Raw genomic sequence first — 22979 nt, forward strand, 5'->3', positions numbered from 1 at the left:
ATGTCCAAAGGGTATTGCTAACTAAAGAAAGCCGGATAACCCAAGCTCAGGAGCTAGTGCTTTGCTGTGAGTGGGAAGGTGCGAGAGTCTGGGCTCCCTGAAAGCATTCATTTCACAAGCACCTCCGCTGTCTGGGCCAGTGTCCCGCGTTTTCACATCCTGAGTTTCCTCAGGGCTCACTGAGGGGAGTGGCTGCAGCCCCGGGCTGCTGGACGGCAGGTATGGTTCACGTCCTTGGGGGGCCTCAGGGCTCAGAAATTCACCTTTGGAGGGCTGGCATCTCGGATGACTGTGGCATCCTTGTTTACTGATATGGCAGGAAGTACTCGATTTCTCAAAGGAAAGAAGAAAAAGGGAGATTTTATTCAAGCCAAACTGAGGATTCTAGCCCCAGAAGGGCAGTGGATTCTCAGAAGTCACTCTGCCTACCAGGAGTCGAAGGCACAGTCATGCACATTTTTGAGACAAAGGATCATCTCTTGGAAAGACGTGAGGGTATTTCACAGAAAGGTCACCAAGGGTGCCCAGCCAGGTAAGTCATTTAAAGTGGGCAGAGGTTTGCTGAGACCCCTCCAGTGCTGGGAAAGAGTGCTGATCTTTAGGAAGTTGGGCGGCCGGTGTCGAAAGAGAGGAAAACGTGCCCCTTCCCTTGGGGCAGGCCCTCCGACATCTGAGGAGCACCGGCTGAGCTGTGCCACAGAAGCACAGGTGCCAGGAAGGCCCAGCACGGGGCAGGGGCACCCTACATGGAGGGCCTGTCCTGCCTGAAATAGAAAAGCCGTCTCACCACCTTTCAGGGTGACTGCAGGTGTGGAGGGGGCAGGGGCGCCCCCTTGGCGTCCACCTGGGCTTGCGGTGCCTTAGTAGAGTGAGTCTTTGCTTCCCATGGGGGAGATCCCTGGGTGAGCTGTACAGAGTTCTGAGGTTCTGGTTCGAGTCTGTGCAGTGAACTGGACAGAGTTTGGCTTCCTAGCATTTCATCTGGACCTCCCTGGTGGCTCACTGGTAAAGAAGTCTCCTGCCCGTGCAGGAGATGCTGGTTTGATCCTGGGTCAGGAAGCTCCCCTGGAGAAGGAAATGGCAACAGACGCCATTATTCTTGCCTGGGAAATCCCATGGCCAGAGGAACCTGGCGGGCTATACAGTCATGGGGTTGTGAAGAGTTGGACACGACTTAGCGTCTAAACCACAACAAGCAAGCATAAGAGTTTCACTCATGACGTCTGGCTGTTTGCTGCCACGTCATCCAGCCTGAGCTTCTCCTTTTGGCCCACACACGGCCACGGGGCGTCAGGGCAGGATCCCTACACTCGGGCATGACCAGTTTTGCAGATGTCTGAAAGCTTGCCCAAATCCACCAAGGCCCGGACTCGCCTGTGCAGACGGTTACAGACTCGGTAACCTCAGTGCTTTCTTGAGGATTAGCCTTCTAATTCGATTCCTACTTCTTCCTCAGTTCTGTGGCTGGAAAAGGAGCGTCCTGGGTGACGGCTTGGACTTTGTTGCCATGCTGTGCTAACCCTTGTGCTCTGGACCTGCTCGACCTCCCAGCCTGCACTGTGTCCAGGGCAGAGGAGCAGAGCCTTTAGGGGGAGCAGGTGGTGCGGGGCAGGGAGAGCCCCTGGAGTGGGGCAGGGACAGAGAGCACTGCCCGCTGGGGTGGTGGCCTGCAGCTTGAGGGTGTGTCGTGCTCTGCTCGGGGCCCAGGGCCACTGGAGTGAATCCCACGGCTGGGCTTTGGCTCCACAGACTCGGCCATGCTGGGGGTGGGCGCACACTTTCTGGAGCTGCGGGTGGGGCAGGTGTGTCAGCTGCCGCAGGTGGAGGGGGGCGCTCAGGCTGCAGGAACAGAGTGGCAGGAGCTGGTGAAGATCCTGGAGGACTGAGTGCTTGGTGTGGCCTGGGCAGTGCGCCCGGTGCCCGCATGTCACTTCCTGGGTCCTCACCATGAACCCCCAGGGGACCTGTGGCGACTGTGATGATTAATTACTCCACAGGCTGTGCACAAGCTGCAAGGGGCCCAGGCACCGTCGCCTGCCAGCTGCTGGTGGAGCCAGATCTCCACACAAGAACAGAGGCTGTGATGAGAAGATGAGGGTGGGTGGACAGGGTTGGTTCTGGGGTGGGGAAGGGCTCTGGCTTCTGGGGAGGATGGCGCAGAGGCACGGAGTCCAGGGCAGGTCCGCAGTGAGCTCAGGCTGAGTGGACAACGCGCACTCTGCTGGGTCTGGACAGAGGACTCGCCAAGCCCTGCATTCTGAGGCTGATATCTCACCTCTGTGGACAACAGGAGCACCTGGCCACTGCCCTAGGCTTCCCGTGGGCACCCGCACACGGCTCCAGGCAGAGGACATGTCTCCCCTCGTCCCCTCCAGGTCACCCCTGGAGCCCCAGGTGGCCAGCAGGGACCGTGGAGCCGAGCGCCCCCTGTGTGTGCTCTTGTGGGGCTGCAGCTGTGCTGGGCAGCTGTGGCTGCTTGCTGAGGCCCTCACCAGTGTCCACGCCTACCCACTTAGCCTGGGTTGGTGTTGTGGCCAGTCCTGGGGGCTCCATGCATGGGGGCTTTCCTTCTGAGGCTGCTAGCAACCCCCGGCCCACAGGGTCTGCAGTGCTGTCCCCTGTGGGGGGCCAGCGGGCGTCCATGAGCAAGGACAGCTGAGAGCAGGAGGCGGTGCTGAGGCGGGAAGGCGCGGCTCTGGGGGGTGGTGGGAGGCCTCAGGTCAGTCAGTTCACTCGCTCAGTCGTGTCCGACTCTGCCACCCCATGGACGGCTGCTCACCAGGCCTCCCTGTCCATCACCGTCCCCTGGAGCTTGCTCAAACTCATGTCCATCGAGTTGGTGATGCCTTCCAACCATCTCATCCTCTGTCATCCTTGTCTCCTCTCGCCTTCAATCTTTCCCAGCATCAGGGTCTTCTCCAAGGAGTCAGTTCTTCACATCAGGTGGTCAAAATATTGTAGCTTCAGCTTCGGCCTCACTCCTTCCAATGAATATTCAGGACTGATTTCTTTTAGCATGGACTGGTAGGATATCCTTGCAGTCCAAGAAACTCTCCAGAGTCTTCTCCACCAGGGAGGCACTGAGGCCGGCTGGTCAGGAAGGTGCGGCTCTGGGGGGTGGGAGGCCTAGGGGGCACCTCCTCCCGGGTGGGCCCAACCTTCAGCCTACGAGCCCCTCCCAGCCGGTCCAGGGTTCCAGGGCTCACTCACCAGTCACTGTCCCCAAAGCGCAGGCTGTAGGAGAGCCAGCCCAGCCCCTGGGCGCCTTTGCCTTGGTGCAGCTCCTTCCTGGGAATCACCACCTCCGTGGAGATGTAGCGCCATGAGGGACGGTCCCGAGAGCACTGGGCAGGGGCCAGCACTGCCCAGAGCCCGAGCAGCCAGAGGGCTGCCCTCAGGGTGACCCGGCCCTCCGCCAGCATGGGGGCGCTGCTCAGGGATGTCTGCCAGTGAGGACAGAGAAGGCGAGGCCCCGCAGGGAAGCCAGGTCTGAGCCGCGTGCTGAGGCCGCTGCCATCCGAGGAGACACTGGCAGAGAACAGAGGGTGCCTGGGTGGCCGTGCCCAGCCCTGCGCGGGTCATCTGCAGAGACTGAGTCACAGTCACAGGGCGAGGCCCTGGGCTAGCCTGGCCATCAGTTCAGCGGGGCTGGCGAGGGGCGGGGGGAGGGCCGAGTCCACGAGGGTGGCATGGGAGGGGCAGGGGAGGGGAGCAGAGGCCTGTCTCCACTCCACACGTCCAGCCCTTCTTCCTGCGGTCTGCATGGCCAACGTTCACCTGCAACACGGCTCACGGCCCCCTGCTCTGCCCGTGGGGGCTGCCAGGCCCCCTCCTGCACAGGCCTCTTTCCTCCCTGCGAGCTCCACTTCCTTCTACTTTGGCGACTGGAAGCAGACTTGCTCATGTCACTTAACATCCCGGGAGTTGAAAATGTTTTAAAAGTTCATGATTGCGTGTGTCTCATTCTGGTTAGCAGGTAGGTCACCTGCAAACCGCGTGTTCCTCTTGGTTTTCGCTTGGAAGCTTCGTTTAGGCCCCCTGAGGAGCAAGCTCCCCACTCTTCTCTGGGACGCTCTCTGTCATTCTTGCTGACCCTGGCTGGTGAGACCAGAAACCAGGCCTGACTACAAGCCCCCGGGTTCCCTTCTTGTCCTTCTGTGTGGCTCTCTCGGCAGGAGATGGTTCTCGCCTGTGCCTCTGTGGGCCCAGGGGGCCTGCTGGTACCCAAGGGGAGCGAGGAAGTTTTCAGGCATTTTTACACAACTTTGTAGCCATCCACAGAGGACAGAGATTCACTCACAGGGCAGAATCAAAAGCAAGATTCCGCTTCCATCCGTAACATGAGAATCTGCATCACAGAGGGTGCCCTCTGCAGCATTTTGCTCGTTGTCCGTTTTGCTTTCTGCCTTCTTGTCTCGGGAGAGCACACGTCTGACTCACGCCGATCTGGCTCCTTCCGTTTCACGTCTGTGTTCTGTTGCCTTGTCTGCAAGCCGCTCGCTACAGGGAGGAGGCCCACGGTGTACGGAGTGGCTGGCTCCTGAGCCCTGCCCCCTTGCCCGAGTGCCAGCTCTCAGGAGACCCGTGGCCAAGCCCGCGGGGCATGGCTGCAGGGGATGAGCCCCTGAGCCGTCCATGCAGAGTCCGGCTGGAAGCAGGAAGCGTCTGCAGCAGCCTGTGGCCTTTAGCACTTTAGAAGTCGGCCCCTCACCTCCCAGTCTCTGCACCGTAAGAGACACAGGAGTCAAACCCCAGGCCTGAGGGTTCAGGAGGACTCTCGTCGGCCCTCTGCTCGTCTGCTGGCTCTGCCAGTGAGGCCGCTGCTTGTTCCCGACTCCTGGCCCTCGGCGGATCGGCCTGCTGTGAGGCGAGCTGATGGGAGGAGCCTGGGCTCCGGGAAGTCTCTGGGCCCTGCTGCTCGGCAGCCCTGCCCCTTCCTCTTGGCTCTGTATTCAGTGCCTGCTGTCATCCTGGGGGAGTTACAGACTCCTTCAGGTCCTCTTCACCGTTTGCAGAAACGGTCAGAGGGAGTACTTCCTGCGGGCGGGAAAGGTGTTTCCTGCTACCTGCTGGACCCTGTAGAGGACGGAGCACTGCATCTGCCTTCAGGCCTGTGCAGCAGCGGCTGTTGCCGGGGAGGCGCGTGCCAGGGACCATGTCCCGGGAAGGTGCGTCTCTGATTTCCGGGCCTGGGGGTTTTGGCTGCAGGAACACAGGGTGTATGTTGTTCTGGCTCTGGCAGGCAGTGTGCCCCTGGAAGTTATGTGGTGATATCTGGGGCAACGTTGCTTTGGCAGCCCTGCGGTATTCTGAGTCCCTGAGACGTGCCATTGTGATCAGCTGGCAATGGGAAAGAGGCTGCCGATGCCATGGGGCCTGGCTCCTACTGTCCACAGTGTCTCCATCTTCCCATCTGGATGGTCCTCCGTGCGGAGCATGAGCCCCAGAGACAACACGAGACAGGAGTCTCAGGAGGTTCACTCGGCTCAGATGTGACGTACCCGGCCACTATTTCCACCCTTCTGTGTACACCCTGTCTTCTTCAGAGTGAGGGAGGACACCTGCTGACCAATTCTCTCCTCCAGGGACAAGGGCAGCTCTCGTTTTAGTGGGAAAAGGATCGGTATCCATTCTGGCTGTATTTAGCCGCCCAGTTGGCTGCATGGGTCTCCTGAGGCCATGTCAGCCTCCTGAGTGTGGGCTGGGGAGGAAACAGGCATAAATTTAGAAGGAGGCAAACGTCACATGCCCACAGGTGGCGGGAGAGCCAGCAAAGCCAGGGAGCCCTGGGATTTGTGAAGGGGCCCACAGCAGGGCAGCTGCTAAGCCAGGCCTGCAGTTGCCATACACAGGGTCCCCGTCCCCCTGGCAGTGTGGGCCCCGCAGGAAGAGTGGGGACCTCAGGGCGTGGTGTGGAGAGCATGTGGAGCGCACACTTGTGGCCACTGGGGGCATCACCAGCTCCTTTGTTCCCTGCACACGTGGTTTACAGAAGCTGTCATTATGCAGAAGCTGGGGTTGCTGGGGTGAGGTCGGGTGGGGGAATAGTCCTGCAGATCCTTTCGTTGGCCGGAGGGAATGCTGTACAAGGGAGCTGGTCCCCTCCCCGCGGGGGGTGATCGAGAGGGTGCTGCTGACCTACAAGACCAAAGTGCTGGCCCGGAGGGCTTGCCCCCGGTCACCTGCCCCCTGAGCAGAGACGCTGTGTGTGAGGCGTCGGCAGGGAGCAGAGGCAGTGTGGCCTGTCTGGTCCACGGGGCCGCAAAGAGGTGGATACAACTGCGCAGCTTTCACTTTCTCATCGTTTACTCTGTTCACTTATCTTTGTGTGATTTCTGCTGAATGAGACTCACATAATTATTGGAAGGTGGCGCTAGTGATAAAGATCCCGCCTACCAATACAGCAGATGTAAGAGACACAGGATCCATCCCTGGGTCAGGGAGATGCCCTGGAGGAGCGCATGGCAACCCGCTCCAGTACTCTTGCCTGGAAAACTTCATGGACAGAGGCGCCTAATGGGCTACAGTCCATGGGTGGTATAGAGTCGGACATAACTGGTGGCTGGCATGCATGCCTTAGGACAGAAGTGATTTCAAATCACTAAGTTCCAGGAGCTAAAGGTAGTGTTTGTTCCCTGAGACAGTCAGGAGGCATGGCTGAACACCAAGACGGTGCTCACGATGGCTTCTTTATTCTTCAGGAATATTCTGCATATTCCGTAGATGTATTGTGCTCTCTAGTTGAAAGACTTGTTCTCATATATATTTCTTGTGGCTCATACCTTGACAAGAGAGCTGAGGATGTCAAGTAGGAATTGCTTATAGAGTAGAAGCCTTCCTTTAGTATGTGTCCTCTGTCTGACGCAAAACCACCCAAATGACAGAAGCTACTGCACCTACGAGAGCCTGTGAGTTATGAGGGGAGGAATGCCCCTCGCTGTGCTCAGAGCGCTGACTCCACACTCGGCGTTATTCACAGATTTCTCCATGGAAATTCAGTGGGACCCCCGCCCCAGGTTGATGTCGAAGCTGAGTCTGAGGACACCACAGACATAGATGCAGGAACACAGACGACACAACCTTTCCATCTTCCTGCGTCTCTGCGTGGTGTCAGCAGACTCAGCTTCTATCTCAGGCTGATGTGGAGGTCCCGCTGAGTCTCCATGGAGAGGACTATGGCTGATGCTGTGAGACAGGTGTCAGTTCAGTTATCACCACCGAGGGGGCTTCTTCCCTGGCTCTGGGTTTATACACCTCTGTGGTCTGAGTCCAGCGTGCACTTACGCTGCTGACCGCTGGCTAGCTCGTTCACTGGGCCTGCTGTGCTGAGCCCCACAGCTGAGTCACACAGAGCCTCTCCTGTGGACTTAGCGAGCTTACACCAAATGTCCCGAGAACGGGCCTAAGTGACAAGAGGAAGCAACCCTAAGAGACTGTGCCTCTCGTGCAGTGAGGATATGGTCCCCTATCCCAGCACACCATTCTGCCTCAGGGACTGAGGGGGTACTCCAGAGTCAGGAATGCAGAGAAGTTCCCAGATAACCTGCTACAAGGAGAGGAAGCCTCCTGCCCGGAGACCAGCTGTCAATCACCATCTGCACCGGCTCCCGCAACACGCAACTGTGTGCCCGCAGCACCAGCCGGTGGCCATGGAGCCCCCGGAGGGTGGCTGGTGTCTGGGCTCACACTGCCTTCGCCTCACTGTGTCTCTTGCCCAGCAACACACGGCCGTGTCCTCAGTGGTCACAGAGCTCAGCTGCAGGGAGAACTGGTTCTTGGGTGTCTCTGCAGATGGAGGCGTGGCTCTTGATGGAGGGGTGTAGTAAGTGTCACCATCATCGGTGATGCATGCCGTCTGCTCTAGCCCCGTCCCTGGGGCCTGGCGAATCCAGTTCCCACTATAAGCACGTGATGGAGTAAGCAGAGACAGCGCACGTGAGGAGAGGGTCAGTGAGGGCTTCACCAGCTCTGGGCCCGACTGCTGCAGTGCCAGGGTTCAGCCCCAGTGGATCCAGGGAATTTGAAGGTGGGGATGGCGTCGGCGTCCTTGGAAAAATACATATTTAATTACAGATATATAGAGAGATTAGAAACGGATAGTGTAGTAGGAAGATTAGCGGAGAAAAGAGGCTGAATCACTTGGATTACGTGGAATAGCATCCATGCTCCAGATGGGAATTCAGCCAGAAAACAGGGAGCAAGAAAAGAAACGACAGGGGGGAATCAGTCTTTCTGGAAACTGATCCTATTTCTTTATTTTTGGGTTTGCTTATATACCTTTTGTTACGCATGGGGATCAATACAGAGTCGTGGGGGTCAGCGGTCCTGACCTTTATCAAAATCAGGTGCTTCACATAAAAAGGTCTTAGGGATTTTATGATCCTTTCTTTCTGATAACCGAAAACTTATTTTTTCCAAGGGTGTTTTTTCTTAAACCAGGCACCACCCTCCAAATAAAGTTACATTCCTATAGGGTGAGGGTGTAGTGAGTTACAATCAAGAAAGGAATTTATTTAACCTAAGATTAACATGATTAATCTTAAAGGTAAATACTTATTTCTCCTATATGCTTAAAGGTTAATACTTATTTCTCCTATATGTTAGTTATATTCATTATAAGGGCAGGGAATATGGAGATTTAGCAGCAAACATCAGCCCAACAAATAAAAATCCTTTCACCAATGTTCCCCTTAAGATCTATTTAGCCTTAAGATATGATACAGTTACATTCTTACATAGCAAGGACACAGTAATTTATAACAAAGTACAGTGATCTATTACAAAAGAGAAAATTCATTCACTCAAAAAGCCTAGTATTGCTAACCTTAAAAACTACTATATTTCCTTTGTTATATTCCAGATACATTGATTAATATATTCCCAGGTGCCTAAGGATATGGAGGCCTGGCGACAATCATTGACTCAACAAGAAGAAAAAGTCCTATGCTAATTAAGACTCTCAAAATACTCCAAAACTCTCTGTGCTGTTTATGGTTGAGAGGTAGTAAACAATCATGTGGCAGGAGTATGGATAATCCTGTCACACAAGCTAGTCTGTCAGCAGAGAGGTTTGACCTGAGACATCCTTGTCCCACCCAGAGCAGGGAATTAGCAGCAATTATTGACACAACAAATGAAAAACCCTTCACCAATATAATTCTTAACCAACCCACTATACTAATAGTTTCTAACTCCCCCAAAGAATTTGCCTTTAGTAAGTCTAAAACATCTCGTGCCTCTCAGGTTGGGAGGCTGTAAACAATCACATGTGGCCGGAGGAACCTATACAGGCGGGCTAGATAACCTTCAGAGGAGTCCTAAGCTGAAACACTCTTGTCACGCCCAGGAATTTTTATTGCCTTGGAGCTGCAGGTTTACTCCTCCGAGAGAAACGGTTATGGGGAGAGCATAAAACAGACTCTGGTTTGGGGGTAGATGCTCAGGAACAGGGGGTTTCCTGAGGCTTGATCATGCCTTTGCGTATGCCCAGCCTCCTTCCTCATGACCTTTGCCATGGGCGGAGTTCCTCATGCTGGCCCCCTGCCCTGCAGTGCATCTGGGACTGGACACCTGGGAAGGAGGGTCAGTCCCTGTCAGTGACCCGCAGTCACAGCCATCCCCACAGACCCAGGTCTGCACTGAGCCCCTCCCCCTGGGGAGCTGTCCCCAGGCAGAAGAGAAGACCCACAGCCCCATCTTCTGCACCACAACCCTGCCTTCCTGACACCTCAGCCCTGTGGGAGGAGGGATGTGAGCTCCCTCAACCCAGGGGTGGACTGTACCCTGGAGCAGGAGGAGGAATTTCCATGTGGACTAGCCCTGTCCTTGTAAGTGGGGGGATGGAGTGTGGCCACCATCCCTGTGGTCTCTCTGGGTCCCTGTGAAGTCTCTTCCCTTCAGCTCACTCAGTGTTAGAATTTGGTTCAGGGAGCACTTGGTTTATGAGCTCCACTGACATCACTTCATCTAGGGAGAGGACTGAAGACACATTACAGGAAGGCCCTGTCTTTTCATACAGATATTATTTTATCATGTGAATATTTCAGTTCAGTTCTGTCACTCAGTCGTGTCGGACTCTTTGCAACCCCATGGACCACAGCACGCCAGGCCTCCCTGGCGTCACCAACGTCACATCAGCAACTCCTGGGGTGTACCCAAACTCAAGCGCATGGAGTCACTGATGCCATCCAACCATCTCATCCTCGGTCGTCGCTTTCTCCTCTCACCTTCAATCTTTCCCAGCCTCAGGGTCTCTTGAAATGAGTCAGCTCTTAGCATCAGGTGGCCAAAGTATTGGAGTTTCAGCTTCAACTTCAGTCCTTCCAATGAATATTCAGGATTGATTTCCTTTAGGATGGACTAGGTGGATCCCCTTGCAGTTCAAGAGACTCTCAAGAGTCTTCTCCAACACCACAGTTCAAAAGTATCATTTCTTTGGGGCTCGGATTTCTCTGCAGTCCAACGCTCACATCCATACATGGCTACTGGAAACACCATAGCCTTGACTAGATGGACCTTTGTTGGCAAGTAATGTCTCTGCTTTTTAATATGCTGTCTAGATTGGTCATAACTTTTCATTTTACAATTTTTATTTTTACTTTATTTTACTTTACAATACTGTATTGGTTTTGCCATACATTGACATGAATCTGCTACGGGTGTACATGAGTTCCCAATCCTGAACCCCCGTCCCACCTCCCACCCCATATCATCTCTCTGGATCATCCCCGTGCACCAGCCCCAAGCATCCTGTATCCTGTATCAAACATAGACTGGTGATTCGTTTTTCACATGATAGTATACATGTTTCAATGCCATTCTCCCAAATCATCCCACCCTCTCCGTCTCCCTCAGAGTCCAAAAGTCCATTCTATACATATGTGTCTCTTTTGCTGTCTCGCATACAGGGTTACCATTACCATCTTTCTAAATTCCATATATATGTGTTAGTATACTGTATTGGTGTTTTTCTTTCTGGCTTACTTCACTCTGTATAATCGACTCCAGTTTCATCCACCTCATTAGAACTGATTCAAACGTATCCTTTCTAATGTCTGAGTAATACTCCGTTGTGTATACGTACCACAGCTTTCTTCTCCATTCATCTGCTGATGGACATCTAGGTTGTTTCCATGTCCTGGCTATTATAAGCAATGCTGCAATGAACATTGGGGTACACGTGTCTCTTTTAGTTCTGGTTTCCTCGGTATGTATGCCCAGCAGTGGGATTGCTGGGTCATGCTGCTGCTGCTGCTGCTGCTGCTGCTGCTGCTGCGTCGCTTCAGTCGTGTCCCACTCTGTGCGACCCTGCCGGGGGCCAGCGTGAGGAATTCCGCCCAGGGCAAAGGTCATGGGGAAGGAGGCTTGGCATACGCAAAGGCGTGATCAAGCCTCAGGAAACCCCCTGTTCCCGAGCATCTACCCCCAAACCAGAGTCTGTTTTATGCTCTCACCTACACCTCTGACTTTGCGGGGGGCTCTCCCCCATAACCGTTTCTCTCGGAGAAGGAGTAAACCTGCAGCTCCAAGGCAATAAAAATTCCTGGGCGTGACAGGAGTGTTTCAGCTTACGGACTCCTCTGAAGGTTATCTAGCCCGCCTGTATAGGTTCGTCCGGCCACATGTGATTGTTTACAGCCTCCCAACCTGAGAGGCATGAGATGTTTTAGACTTACTAAAGGCAAATTCTTTTGGGGAGTTAGAAATTATTAGTATAATGGGTTGGTTAGGAATTATATTGGTGAAGGATTTTTCATTTGTTGTGTCAATAATTGCTGCTAATTCCCTGCTCTGGGTGGGACAAGGATGTCTCAGGTCAAACCTCTCTGCTGACAGACTAGCTTGTGTGACAGGATTATCCATACTGCTGCCACTAGGCACATGATTGTTTACTACCTCTCAACCATAAACAGCACAGAGAGTTTTGGAGTATTTTGAGAGTCTTAATTAGCATAGGACTTTTTCTTCTTGTTGAGTCAATGATTGCTGCCAGGCCTCTATATCCTTAGGCACCTGGGAATATATTCATCAATGTATCTGGAATATAGCAAAGGAAATATAGTAGTTTTTAAGGTTAGCAATACTAGACTTTTTGAGTTAATGGATTTTCTCTTTTGTAATAGATCACTGTACTTTGTTATAAATCACTGTGTCCTTGCTATGTAAGAATGTAACTGTATCATATCTTAAGGCTAAATAGATCTTAAGGGGAGCATTGGTGAAAGGATTTTCATTTGTTGGGCTGATGTTTGCTGCTAAATCTCCATGTTCCCTGCCCTTATAATGAATATAACTAACATATAGGAGAAATAAGTATTAACCTTTAAGCATATAGGAGAAATAAGTATTAACCTTTAAGACTAATCATGTTAACCTTGGGTTAAATAAATTCCTTTCTTGATTGTAACTCACTACACCCTCACCCTATAGGAATGTAACTTTATTTGGAGGGTGGTGCCTGGTTTAAGAAAAAACACCCTTGGAAGAAATAAGTTTTTGGTTATCAGAAAGAAAGGATCATAAAATGTCAGCAGGTCTCACTCATGGCCAGAAGATGATGTAATATTCCTAAGACCTTTTTTTATACATTTATGTGAAGCACCTGATTTTGACAAAGGTCAGGACTGCTGACTCCCACTTGACTCTGTATTCATCCGTATGTGTAACGAAAGGTATATAAGCAAACCCCAAAATAAAGAAATCGGATCAGTTTCCGGAAAGACTGATTCCCCCATGTCGCTTCTTTCTTGCTCCCGTTTTTCTGGCTGAATTCCCATCTGGAGCATGGATGCTATTCCACGTAATCCAAGTGATTCAGCCTCCTTTTCTCCACTAATCTTCCTACTACACTATCCAGTTCTAATCTCTCTATATCTGTGATTAAATATGTATTTTTCCAAAGACGCCGACTCCTTCCCCACCTTCGAATCACCCTGGATCCACCGGGGCTGGACCCCGGCATGACCCCATAGATGGCAGCCCACCAGGCAGCCCCGTCCCTGGGATTCTCCAGGCAAGAACAGTGGAGTGGGTTGCCATTTCCTTCTCCAATGCATGGAAGTGAAAAGTGAAAGTGATGTTGCTCAGTCGAGTCCGACTCTTAGTGACCCCGTGGACTGCAGCCTACCAGGCTCCTCCATCCATGGGATTTTCCAGGCAAGAGTACTGGAGTGGGGTGCCATTGCCTTCTCCATGCTGGGTCATAAGGCAGTTCTATTTCCAATTTTCTAAGGAATCTCCACACTGTTCTCCATAGTGGCTGTACTAGTTTGCATTCCCACCAACAGTGTAAGAGGGTTCCCTTTTCTCCACACCCTCTCCAGCATTTATCGCTTGTAGACTTTTGGATCACAGCCATTCTGACTGGTGTGAAATGGTACCTCATTGTGGTCTTGATTTGCATTTCGCTGATAATGAGTGATGGTGAGCATCTTTTCATGTGTTTGTTAGCTATCCGTATGTCTTCTTTGGAGAAATGTCTATTTAGTTCTTTGGCCCATTTTTTGATTGGGTCATTTATTTTTCTGGAGTTGAGCTGCATAAGTTGCTTATATATTTTTGAGATTAGTTGTTTGTCAGTTGCTTTATTTGCTATCATTTTCTCCCACTCAGAAGGCTGTCTATTCACCTTGCTTATAGTTTCCTTTGTTGTGCAGAAGCTTTTAATTTTAATTAGATCCCATTTGTTTACTTTTGCTTTTATTTCCAGTATTCTGGGAGGTGGATCATAGAGGATCCTGCTGTGATTTATGTCAGAGAGTGTTTTGCCTATGTTCTCCTCTAGGAGTTTTATAGTTTCTGGTCTTACATTTAGATCTTTAATCCATTTTGAGTTTATTTTTGTGTATGGTATTAGAAAGTGATCTAGTTTCATTCTTTTACAAGTAGTTAACCAGTTTTCCCAGCACCACTTGTTAAAGAGATTGTCTTTACTCCATTTTATATTCTTTCCTCCTTTATCGAATATAAGGTGTCCATAGTTGTGTGGATTTATCTCTGGGTTTTCTGTTTTGTTCCATTGATCTATATTTCTGTCTTTGTGCCAGTACCATACTGTCCTGATGACTGTGGCTTTGTAGTAGAGCCTGAAGTCAGGCAGGTAGATTCCTCCAGTTCCATTCTTCTTTCTCAAGATTGCTTTGACTATTCAAGGTTTTTCGTATTTCCATACAATTTGTGAAATCATTTGTTCTAGCTCTGAAGAATACGGCTGGTAGCTTGATAGGGACTGCATTGAATCTGTAGATTGCTTTGGGTAGCATACTCATTTTCACTATATTGATTCTTCTGATCCACGAACATGGTATGTTTCTCCATCTATTAGTGTCCTCTATGATTTTTTTCATCAAGTTTTATAGTTTTCTATATATAGGTCTTTTGTTTCTTTAGGTAGATATATTCCTAAGTATTTTATTCTTTTCATTGCAATGGTGAATGGAATTGTTCCTTAATTTCTTTTCTACTTTCACATTATTAGTGTATAGGAAGGCAAGGGATTTCTGTGTGTTGATTTTATATCCTGCAACTTTACTATATTCATTGATTAGCTCTAGTAATTTTCTGGTGGAGTCTTTAGGGTTTTCTATGTAGAGGATCATGTCATCTGCAAACAGTGAGAGTTTTACTTCTTCTTTTCCAATCTGGATTCCTTTCATTTCTTTTTCTGCTCTGATTGCTGTGGCCAAAACTTCCAGAACTATGTTGAATAGTAGCGGTGGAAGTGGGCACCCTCGTCTTGTTCCTGACTTTAGGGGAAATGCTTTCAATTTTTCACCATTGAGGATAATGTTTGCTGTGGGTTTGTCATATATAGCTTTTATTATGTTGAGGTATGTTCCTTCTCTTCCTGCCTTCTGGAGAGTTTTAATCATAAATGGATGTTGAATTTTGTCAAAGGCCTTCTCTGCATCTGTTGAGATAATCATATGGCTTATATTATTCAATTTGTTACTGTGGTGAATTACATTGACTGATTTGCGGATATTGAAGAATCCTTGCATCCCTGGGATAAAGCCCACTTGGTCATGGTGTATGATCTTTTTAATGTGTTGTTGGATTCTGATTGCTAGGATTTTGTTAAGGATTTTTGCATCTATGTTCATCAGTGATATTGGCCTGTAGTTTTCTTTTTTTGTGGCATCTATGTCAGGTTTTGGTATTTTGGTGATGGTGGCCTCATAGAATGAGTTTGGAAGTTTACCTTCCTCTGCAATTTTCTGGAAGAGTTTGAGTAGGATACGTGTTAGCTCTTCTCTAAATTTTCGGTAGAATTCAGCTGTGAGGCCGTCTGGACCTGGGCCTTTGTTTGCTGGAAGAGTTCTGATTACAGTTTCCATTTCCGTGCTTGTGATGGGTCTGTTAAGATTTTCTATTTCTTCCTGGTTCAGTTGTGGAAAGTTGTACTTTTCTAAGAATTTGTCCATTTCTTCCACATTGTCCATTTTATTGGCATAGAATTGCTGATAGTAGTCTCTTATGATCCTTTGTATTTCTGTGTTGTCTGTTGTGATCTCTCCATTTTCATTTCTAATTTTATTGATTTGATTTTTCTCTGTTTGTTTCTTGATGAGTCTGGCTAATGGTTTGTCAATTTTATTTATCCTTTCAAAGAACCAGCTTTTGGCTTTGTTGATTTTTGCTATGGTCTCTTTTGTTTCTTTTGCATTTATTTCTGCCCTAATTTTTAAGATTTCTTTCCTTCTACTAACTCTGGGGTGAAGGGTTAATAGAGTAGCAGAGATGTGCCTGCAAACGGGTCTCTCTGCTCAGGCTGAGCGTCCTTGCATACGAGGCGTTCTGCCAAAGAGTCTGGATACAGCCTTGAGTTTAATGGTCCCTTGCAAACGAGGGAGCATTCACTTCTTGGGATAAGAGGGAGATGAGGGCTTTGTGCAGACTCTGCAGTAGACAGAGATTTCATTCCCCTTTGCTGTACGATAACATGTATGCACCTGCACTGTACTGAAAAGGCTTATTCTTACAGTCTGGAATTCTGCCTAAGGAGGGCTTTATAATAATAAACGGCAATTAGTTTGCCCAGTTCTGTTCCTCTGGCCAGAGTGGTGTCCTGTCTGTCTCTTGTGTGTCTTGTATGTTCTGTGTCATTTCACTCGTAGTAACCAACATGGGGTTCTCCATTTCTTCCTTTTCTAGTTGCTTTAGGTGTAGAGTTAGGTTATTTATTTGACTTTTTTCTTGTTTCTTGAGGTACGCCTGTATTGCTATGAACTTTCCTCTTAGCACTGCTTTTATAGTGTCGCACAGGTTTTGGGTTGTTGTGTTTTCATTTTCATTCGTTTCTATGCATATTTTGATTTCTTTTTGATTTCTTCTGTGATTTGTTGGTTATTCAGAAGCGTGTTGTTCAGCCTCCATATGTTGGAATGTTTGATAGTTTTTCTCCTGTAATTGAGATCTAATCTTAATGCATTATGGTCAGAAAAGATGCTTGGATTGATTTCTTTTTTTTTTTTGAATATATCAAGGTTAGATTTATGGCCCAGGATGTGATCTATCCTGGCGAAGTTTCTGTGAGCACTTGAGAAAAGGTGAAATTCATTGTTTGGGGTGAAATGTCCTATAGATATCAATTAGGTCTAACTGGTCTACTGTATCATTTAAAGTTTGCATTTCCTTGTTAATTTTCGGTTTAGTTGATCTGTCCACAGATGTGAGTTGGGTATTAAAGTCTCCCACTATTGTTGTGTTATTGTTAATTTCCCTTTCTTACTTGTTAGCATTTGTCTTACATATTGCGGTGCTCCTATGTTGGGTGCATATATATTTGTAATTGTTATATCTTCTTCTTGGATTGATCCTTTGATCATTATGTAGTGGCCTACAGTATTGCTACTCCTGCTTTCTTTTGGTCTCTATTTGCGTGGAATATCTTTTCCAGCCCTTCACTTTCAGTCTGTATGTGTCCCTTGTTTTGACGTGGGTCTCTTTTAGGCAGCATATATAGGGATCTTGTTTTTGTATCCATTCAGCTAGTCTTTGCCTTTTGGTTGGGGCATTCAACCCCTTTACATTTAAGGTAATTATTGATAAATATGATCCCATTTCCATTTACTTTATTGTTTTGGGTTCGGGTTTATACACCCTTTTGTGTTTCCTGTCTAGAGAAGATCCTTTAGCATTTGTTGGAGAGCTGGTTTGGTGGTGCTGAATTCTCTCAGCTTTTGCTTGTCTGTAAAGCTTTTGATTTCTCCTTCATATTTGAGTGAGATCCTTGCTGGGTACAGTAATCTGGCTGTAGGTTATTTTCTTTCATCACTTTAAGTATGTCTTGCCATTCCCTCCTGGCCTGAAGAGTTTCTATTGAAAGATCAGCTGTTATCCTTATGGGAATCCCCTTGTGTGTTATTTGTTGTTTTTCCCTTGCTGCTTTTGATATTTGTTCTTTGTGTTTGATCTTAGTTAATTTGATTAATATGTGTCTTGTGGTGTTTCGCCCTGGTTTATCCTGTTTGGAACTCTCTGGGTTTCTTAGCCTTGGGTGATTATTTCCTTCCCCATTCTAGGGAAGTTTTCAACTATGATCCCCTCGAGCATTTTCTGATTGTCTTTCTTGTCGTCTTCTTCTGGGACTCCTGTGATTTGAATGTCGGGGCGTTTCACATTGCCCTGGAGGTCTCTGAGATCGTCCTCATTGCTAGTAGTGGATGCAGGCGTCTGCGCTGCTTCTCCGCTGGGGGAGTTACCGTTGGGCTCGTAATCTGTGGGTTTTAATTATTTATTTATTTTTCTTCCCTGTTATGTTGCCCTCTGTGCTTCCAAGGCTCATCACAGACTCGGCAGCAGGAGAGTTTCCTGGTGTTTGGAAACTTCTCTCTTCTTAAGACTCCCTTCCTGGGTGGAGCTTCCTCCCTACCTCCTTTGTCTGTTTTTTTTTTTTTTTTGTCTTTTATATTTTTTCCTACCTGTTTTTGAAGACAATCATCTGCTTTTCTGGGTGCCTGATGTCCTCTGCCATCATTCAGAAGTTGTTTTCTGGAATTTACTCAGCGTTGAAATGTTCTTTTGATGAATTTGTGAGGGAGAAAGCGGGCTCCCTGTCCTATTCCTCCACCGTCTTAGGACCGCCCCCTAGTCATAACTTTTCTTCCAAGGGGGAAGCGTCTTTTTATTTCATGGATGCAGTCACCATCTGCAGTGGGTTTGGAGCCCCCAGAATAAAGTCTCACTGCTTCTACTGTTTCCCCATCTATTTGCCATGAAGTGATGGGACCAGATGCCATGACCTTAGTTTTCTGATTGTTGAGTTTTATGCCAACTTTGTTGCTCTCCTCTTTCACTTTCTTCAAGAGGCTTTTTAGTTCTTCTTCACTTTCTGCCATAAGGGTTGTGTCATCTGCATATCTGTGGTTATCAATATTTCTTTCGGCAATCTTGATTCCAGCTTGTGCTTCATCCAGCCCAGCGTTTCTCATGATGTCCTCTGTATAAGTTAAATAACCAGGGTGACAACATATAGCCTTGACGTACTCCTTTCCCTATTTGGAAGCAGTATGTTCCATGCCCAGTTCTAACTGTTGCTTTCTGACCTTCATACAGATTTCTCAAACGACAGGTCAGGTGGTCTGGTATTGCCATCTCTTTCAGAATTTTCCACAGTTTATTGTGATCCACACAATTAAAGGCTTTGGCATAGCCAATAAAGAAGAAATAGATGTTATTTTTCTGGAACTCTCTTGCTATTTTGATGATCCAGCAGATGTTGGCAATTTGATCTCTGGTTCTTCTGCCCTTTCTAAAACCAAGTTAAAGATCTGAAAATTCTCAGTTCATGTATTGTTCCAGCCTACTTGGAGAATTTTGAGCATTACTTTGCTAGCGTTTGAGATGAATGCATTCTTTGGCATTCTTTGACATACTTTGCCATTCTTGGGGACTGGAATGAAAACTGAGTTTTCCAGTCCTGTGGCCCCTGCTGAACTTTCCAAATTTGCTGTCATCTTGAGTGCAAACTTTCACAGCACCATCTTTTAGGATTTGAAATAGCTCAGCTGGAATTCCATCACCTCCAGTAGCTTTGTTCCTAGTGATGCTTCCTAAGGCCCACTTGACTTCACATTCCAGAATGTCTGGCTCTAGATGAGTGATCACACCATCGTGATTATCTGGGTCGTGAAGACCTTTTTTGTACAGTTCTTTGTATTCTTGCCACCTCTTCTTAATATCTTTTGCTTCTTAATATCATTGCTGTCCTTTCTTGAGCCCATTTTTGCATGAAATGTTTCCTTTGTATCACTAATTTTCTTGAACAGATGTCTAGTCTTTCCCATTCTACTGTTTTCCTCTAATTCTTTGCATTGATCGCTGAGGGAAGCTTTCTTCTCTCTCCTTGCTATTCTTTGAAACTCTGCCTTCAAATGGGAATATCTTTCCTTTTGTCCTTTGCTTTGGCATCTCGTCTTTTCACAGCTATTTGTAAGGCCTCCTCAGACAGCCATTTTTCTTTTTTGCATTTATTTTTCTTGGGGATGGTGTTGCGTCCTGTCCCCTGTACAATGTCACAAATCTCAGTCCATAGTTTATCAGGCACTTTGTCTGTCAGATCTAATCCCTTAAATCTATTTCTCACTTCCATGTATATTCATAAGGGATTTGATTAAGTCATGCCTGAATGGCATCTGGTCCCATCACTTCAAGGGAAATAAATGGGGAAACAGTGGAAGCAGTGTCAGACTTTATTTTTGGGGGCTCCAAAATCGCTGCAGATGGTGACTGCAGCCATGAAACTAAAAGACGCTTACTCCTTGGAAGAAAAGTTATGACCAACCTAGATAGCATATTCAAACGCAGAGATATTACTTTGCTGACTAAGGTCTGTCTAGTCAAGGCTATGGTTTTTCCTGTGGTCATGTATGGATGTAAGATTTGGACTGTGAAGAAGGCTGAGTGCCGAAGAATTGATGTTTTTGAACTGTGGTGTTGGAGAAGACTCTTGAGAGTCCCTTGGACTGCAAGGAGATCCAACCAGTCCATTCTGAAGGAGACCAGCCCTGGGATGTCTTTGGAAGGAATGATGCTGAAGCTGAAACTCCAGTACTTGGCCACCTCATGTGAAGAGTTGACTCATTGGAAAATACTCTGACGCTGGGAGCGGTTGGGGGCAGGAGGAGAAGGGCACGACAGAGGATGAGATGGCTGGATGGCATCACTGACTCGATGGACCTGAATCTGAGTGAACTCCGGGAGTTGGTGATGGACAGGGAGGCCTGGCATGCTGAGATTCATGGGGTGACAAAGAGTCGGACACGACCGAGCAACTGAACTGAACTCAATGGTCTAGTGGTTTTCCCTAGGTTCTTCAATTTAAGTCTGAATTTGTCAAGAAGGAGTTCATGATCTGAGCCATAGTCTGCTCCTGGTCTTGTTTTGTTGACTGTATAGAGCTTCTCCATCTTTGGCTGCAAAAAATGCAATCAATGTGAATTCGGTGTTGGCCATCTGGTGACGTCCATGTGTAGAGTCTTCTGTGTTGTTGCGAGAGGGTGTTTGCCATGACCAGTGCGTTCTCTTGACAAAACTCTATTAGCCTTTGCCCTGCTTCATCCTGTATCCAAGGCCATATTTGCCTGTTACTCCAGGCATTTCTTGACTTCCTACTTTTGCATTCTAGTCCCCTATAATGAAAAGGACATCTTTTTTGGATGTTAGTTCTAGAAAGTCCTGTAGGTCTTCATAGAACCGTTCAACTTTAGCATCTTCAGCATTACTGGTCAGGGCATACTCTTGGATTACCATGATATTGACTGGTTTGCCTTGGAAACGAACAGAGATCATTCTGTCGTTTTGGACAGCGCATCCAAGTACTGCATTTCAGACTCTTTCGTTGACTATGATGTCCATTCCATGTCTTCTAAGGGAATCTTGCCCGTAGTAGTAGATACAATGGTCATCTGAGTTAAATTCACCCATTCTAGTCCATCTTAGGTCGCTGATTCTTAGAATATTGGTGTTCCCTTTTGTCATCTCCTGTTTGACCACTTAGGAAACATGAAATAACAGGAGGATGAGATACTGTTACACACCTTTAGAGAAGCTAAAGTACAAAATACTAAAGCGATCAAATGCTGGGGATGAAGTAATATAAATGTCGCTCATCCACTAGCTGGAAGGAGTGGAAATGGCAGCCAACTGGTAATGTATTTGATGATTTCATAGAGAGAAAACAGAGAACCACCACGTGACTGAGGAGTGGGCTGGAAAAGTATTTACCAATTATTTGGATATTTATGTTTTTACAAACATCTTCATATACATGCCCGTATCACTTTGCAATTCTGAACTTTTGCTACTTGCTGAATTTATAGACTAAATGTGTATGGTTATTTACCATGTTGTTAGGATACAATTGTTTGTGTTGATTCCTTTTATCTTCATTTCTATTTCATCTCTCATTTATCTGTCTACCAATTGCATAACTAACCACCTACAATAACCCCTTAGGATACAGCCTCACTGGTGTCCAGACATTTTCAAGTGTCCTCTGGGGAAAAAGTGACTCCAGTGATCTATGACATCAATTGCCAACTTCAAACACCACTCACTATTCAGATGAAAGACACAGAATCTAATAGAGCTGGGGAGAGTTTCAGCCTGAGAGGATTTGGAAATCCATCTGATGGGGTGTTAAGCAGAAGAATTAATGCTGAGAAAGCTGACAGCAGGGACAGAAGGCAGTGACCTAAGATGCCCCCTGAGGAAACATTTCTGGGCTGCCTGTCCGAAGAGAGATGGGGAAAGACAGACCAGCCTGACCCCATGAAATCACGTCCCAGGTTCAGAAACAAGAAAGCTCTCTGGAGTGACAGTGGAAGGAGCCTGCAGGGGAGGGAATATTCCAGTGGAGAGACCCCAGCTTCTGAGATAAAGCCCCATCATGACCTTTTCTCTCCTGCCTTGAAAAGTGTCCTCTTGTTTCCTGGTGAACCTGGGTGCCCCCTGGTGCTTGGAGTAGCCCCTGAAGGCAGGGTTATGTGTGTTGGGTCTGACTTCTCCCTGGACCTCCTGGGACAGCATCACAGGGTTGTGTCCTAGGTCCTCATGGAGCTAGATGGACGTGTCTCTGTGGATGGAGAGTGGTTTCTGGAGAGACATGCTCTATGCTGCGCTGTTCCTGGGACCAAAGCACCCCGTCACTGCAGCTCTGACTCTTCAGACTGATTGGATCCAGCCCCAGCAGGCAGCACTCTGTGTGATGCAGAATCCACAGACAGACCAGGTGGGGAGAGGGCCTCCAATAGTCCTGCTCTGACTCCCGCACCAGCACCTGGGACAGGACACCTGGGCAGGAGAAACCATGAGACGCCCTCTTCACAGAGGTCACTACATCACTCCACCTTCCTCAGACCCGCGGGATGCTCACAGCTCAGAGATGCCAGCAGGAGGGGGAAGGACCAGACAGATTTCATCTTCCTTTGGATTAAAGCTGACTTTCAGAGAATGAGGTTGATGAAGATAGGAACGCTGACTCCCAATGTGACAAGGATGCCTTGACCCATTTCCCTCTGGCCTCCTGATATTTGTTTCTCAACGAGGTCTTGGCCTGTGGGTTTCTCTGTCCATCCTTTCCTAGTTTTATCAAGACACCTAAGTCAGATTACTGAGCACGCTTAACCTTGACCTCTGATCCCTGTCAATGTTGGAGTCATTTCACTAACCCTGCTGTCTCCCAGGTGCTTCTGATTACCCTGATGTCTATGGATCAAGAATCCTTGGGAGACAGTCTAGCCAGGACCCCTGAACTTGTAGCCTCCTCATGGTCATTTTCCGGCCAGTCAATCTCCTTCTTGTCCATTGCTGGGAGCCATCATGGGCAATCCCGCCCGTGGCATAGGTCATGAGGAAAGGGGTCTGACAAAATGCAAAGTTGGGATCAGGCCTCACGGGTCCCTTGTATTTTCTCGAGCATCTACCCCCCAAACCAGAGTCTGCCTGCTTTCTGTGTTATGCTTTCCACCTACTCTTCT

At 48.2% G+C, this 22979-nt stretch overlaps 1 protein-coding gene across 1 annotated transcript; it reads left to right on the forward strand.

The window, feature by feature from the left end:
• The first annotated feature begins 3762 nt into the window (after positions 1-3762).
• LOC132658102 (uncharacterized) lies at positions 3763-22979 on the forward strand. The gene is made up of 3 exons (XM_060401535.1): positions 3763-3810; positions 4689-5168; positions 21457-22979. The coding sequence occupies exons 1-3, from the start codon at positions 3763-3765 to the stop codon at positions 21691-21693; spliced, it is 765 nt and encodes a 254-aa protein (XP_060257518.1). The 3' UTR covers positions 21694-22979.

The sequence above is a fragment of the Ovis aries genome, chromosome 18 (genome assembly GCF_016772045.2).
Source record: "Ovis aries strain OAR_USU_Benz2616 breed Rambouillet chromosome 18, ARS-UI_Ramb_v3.0, whole genome shotgun sequence".
In the NCBI taxonomy this organism is placed as follows: domain Eukaryota; kingdom Metazoa; phylum Chordata; class Mammalia; order Artiodactyla; family Bovidae; genus Ovis; species Ovis aries.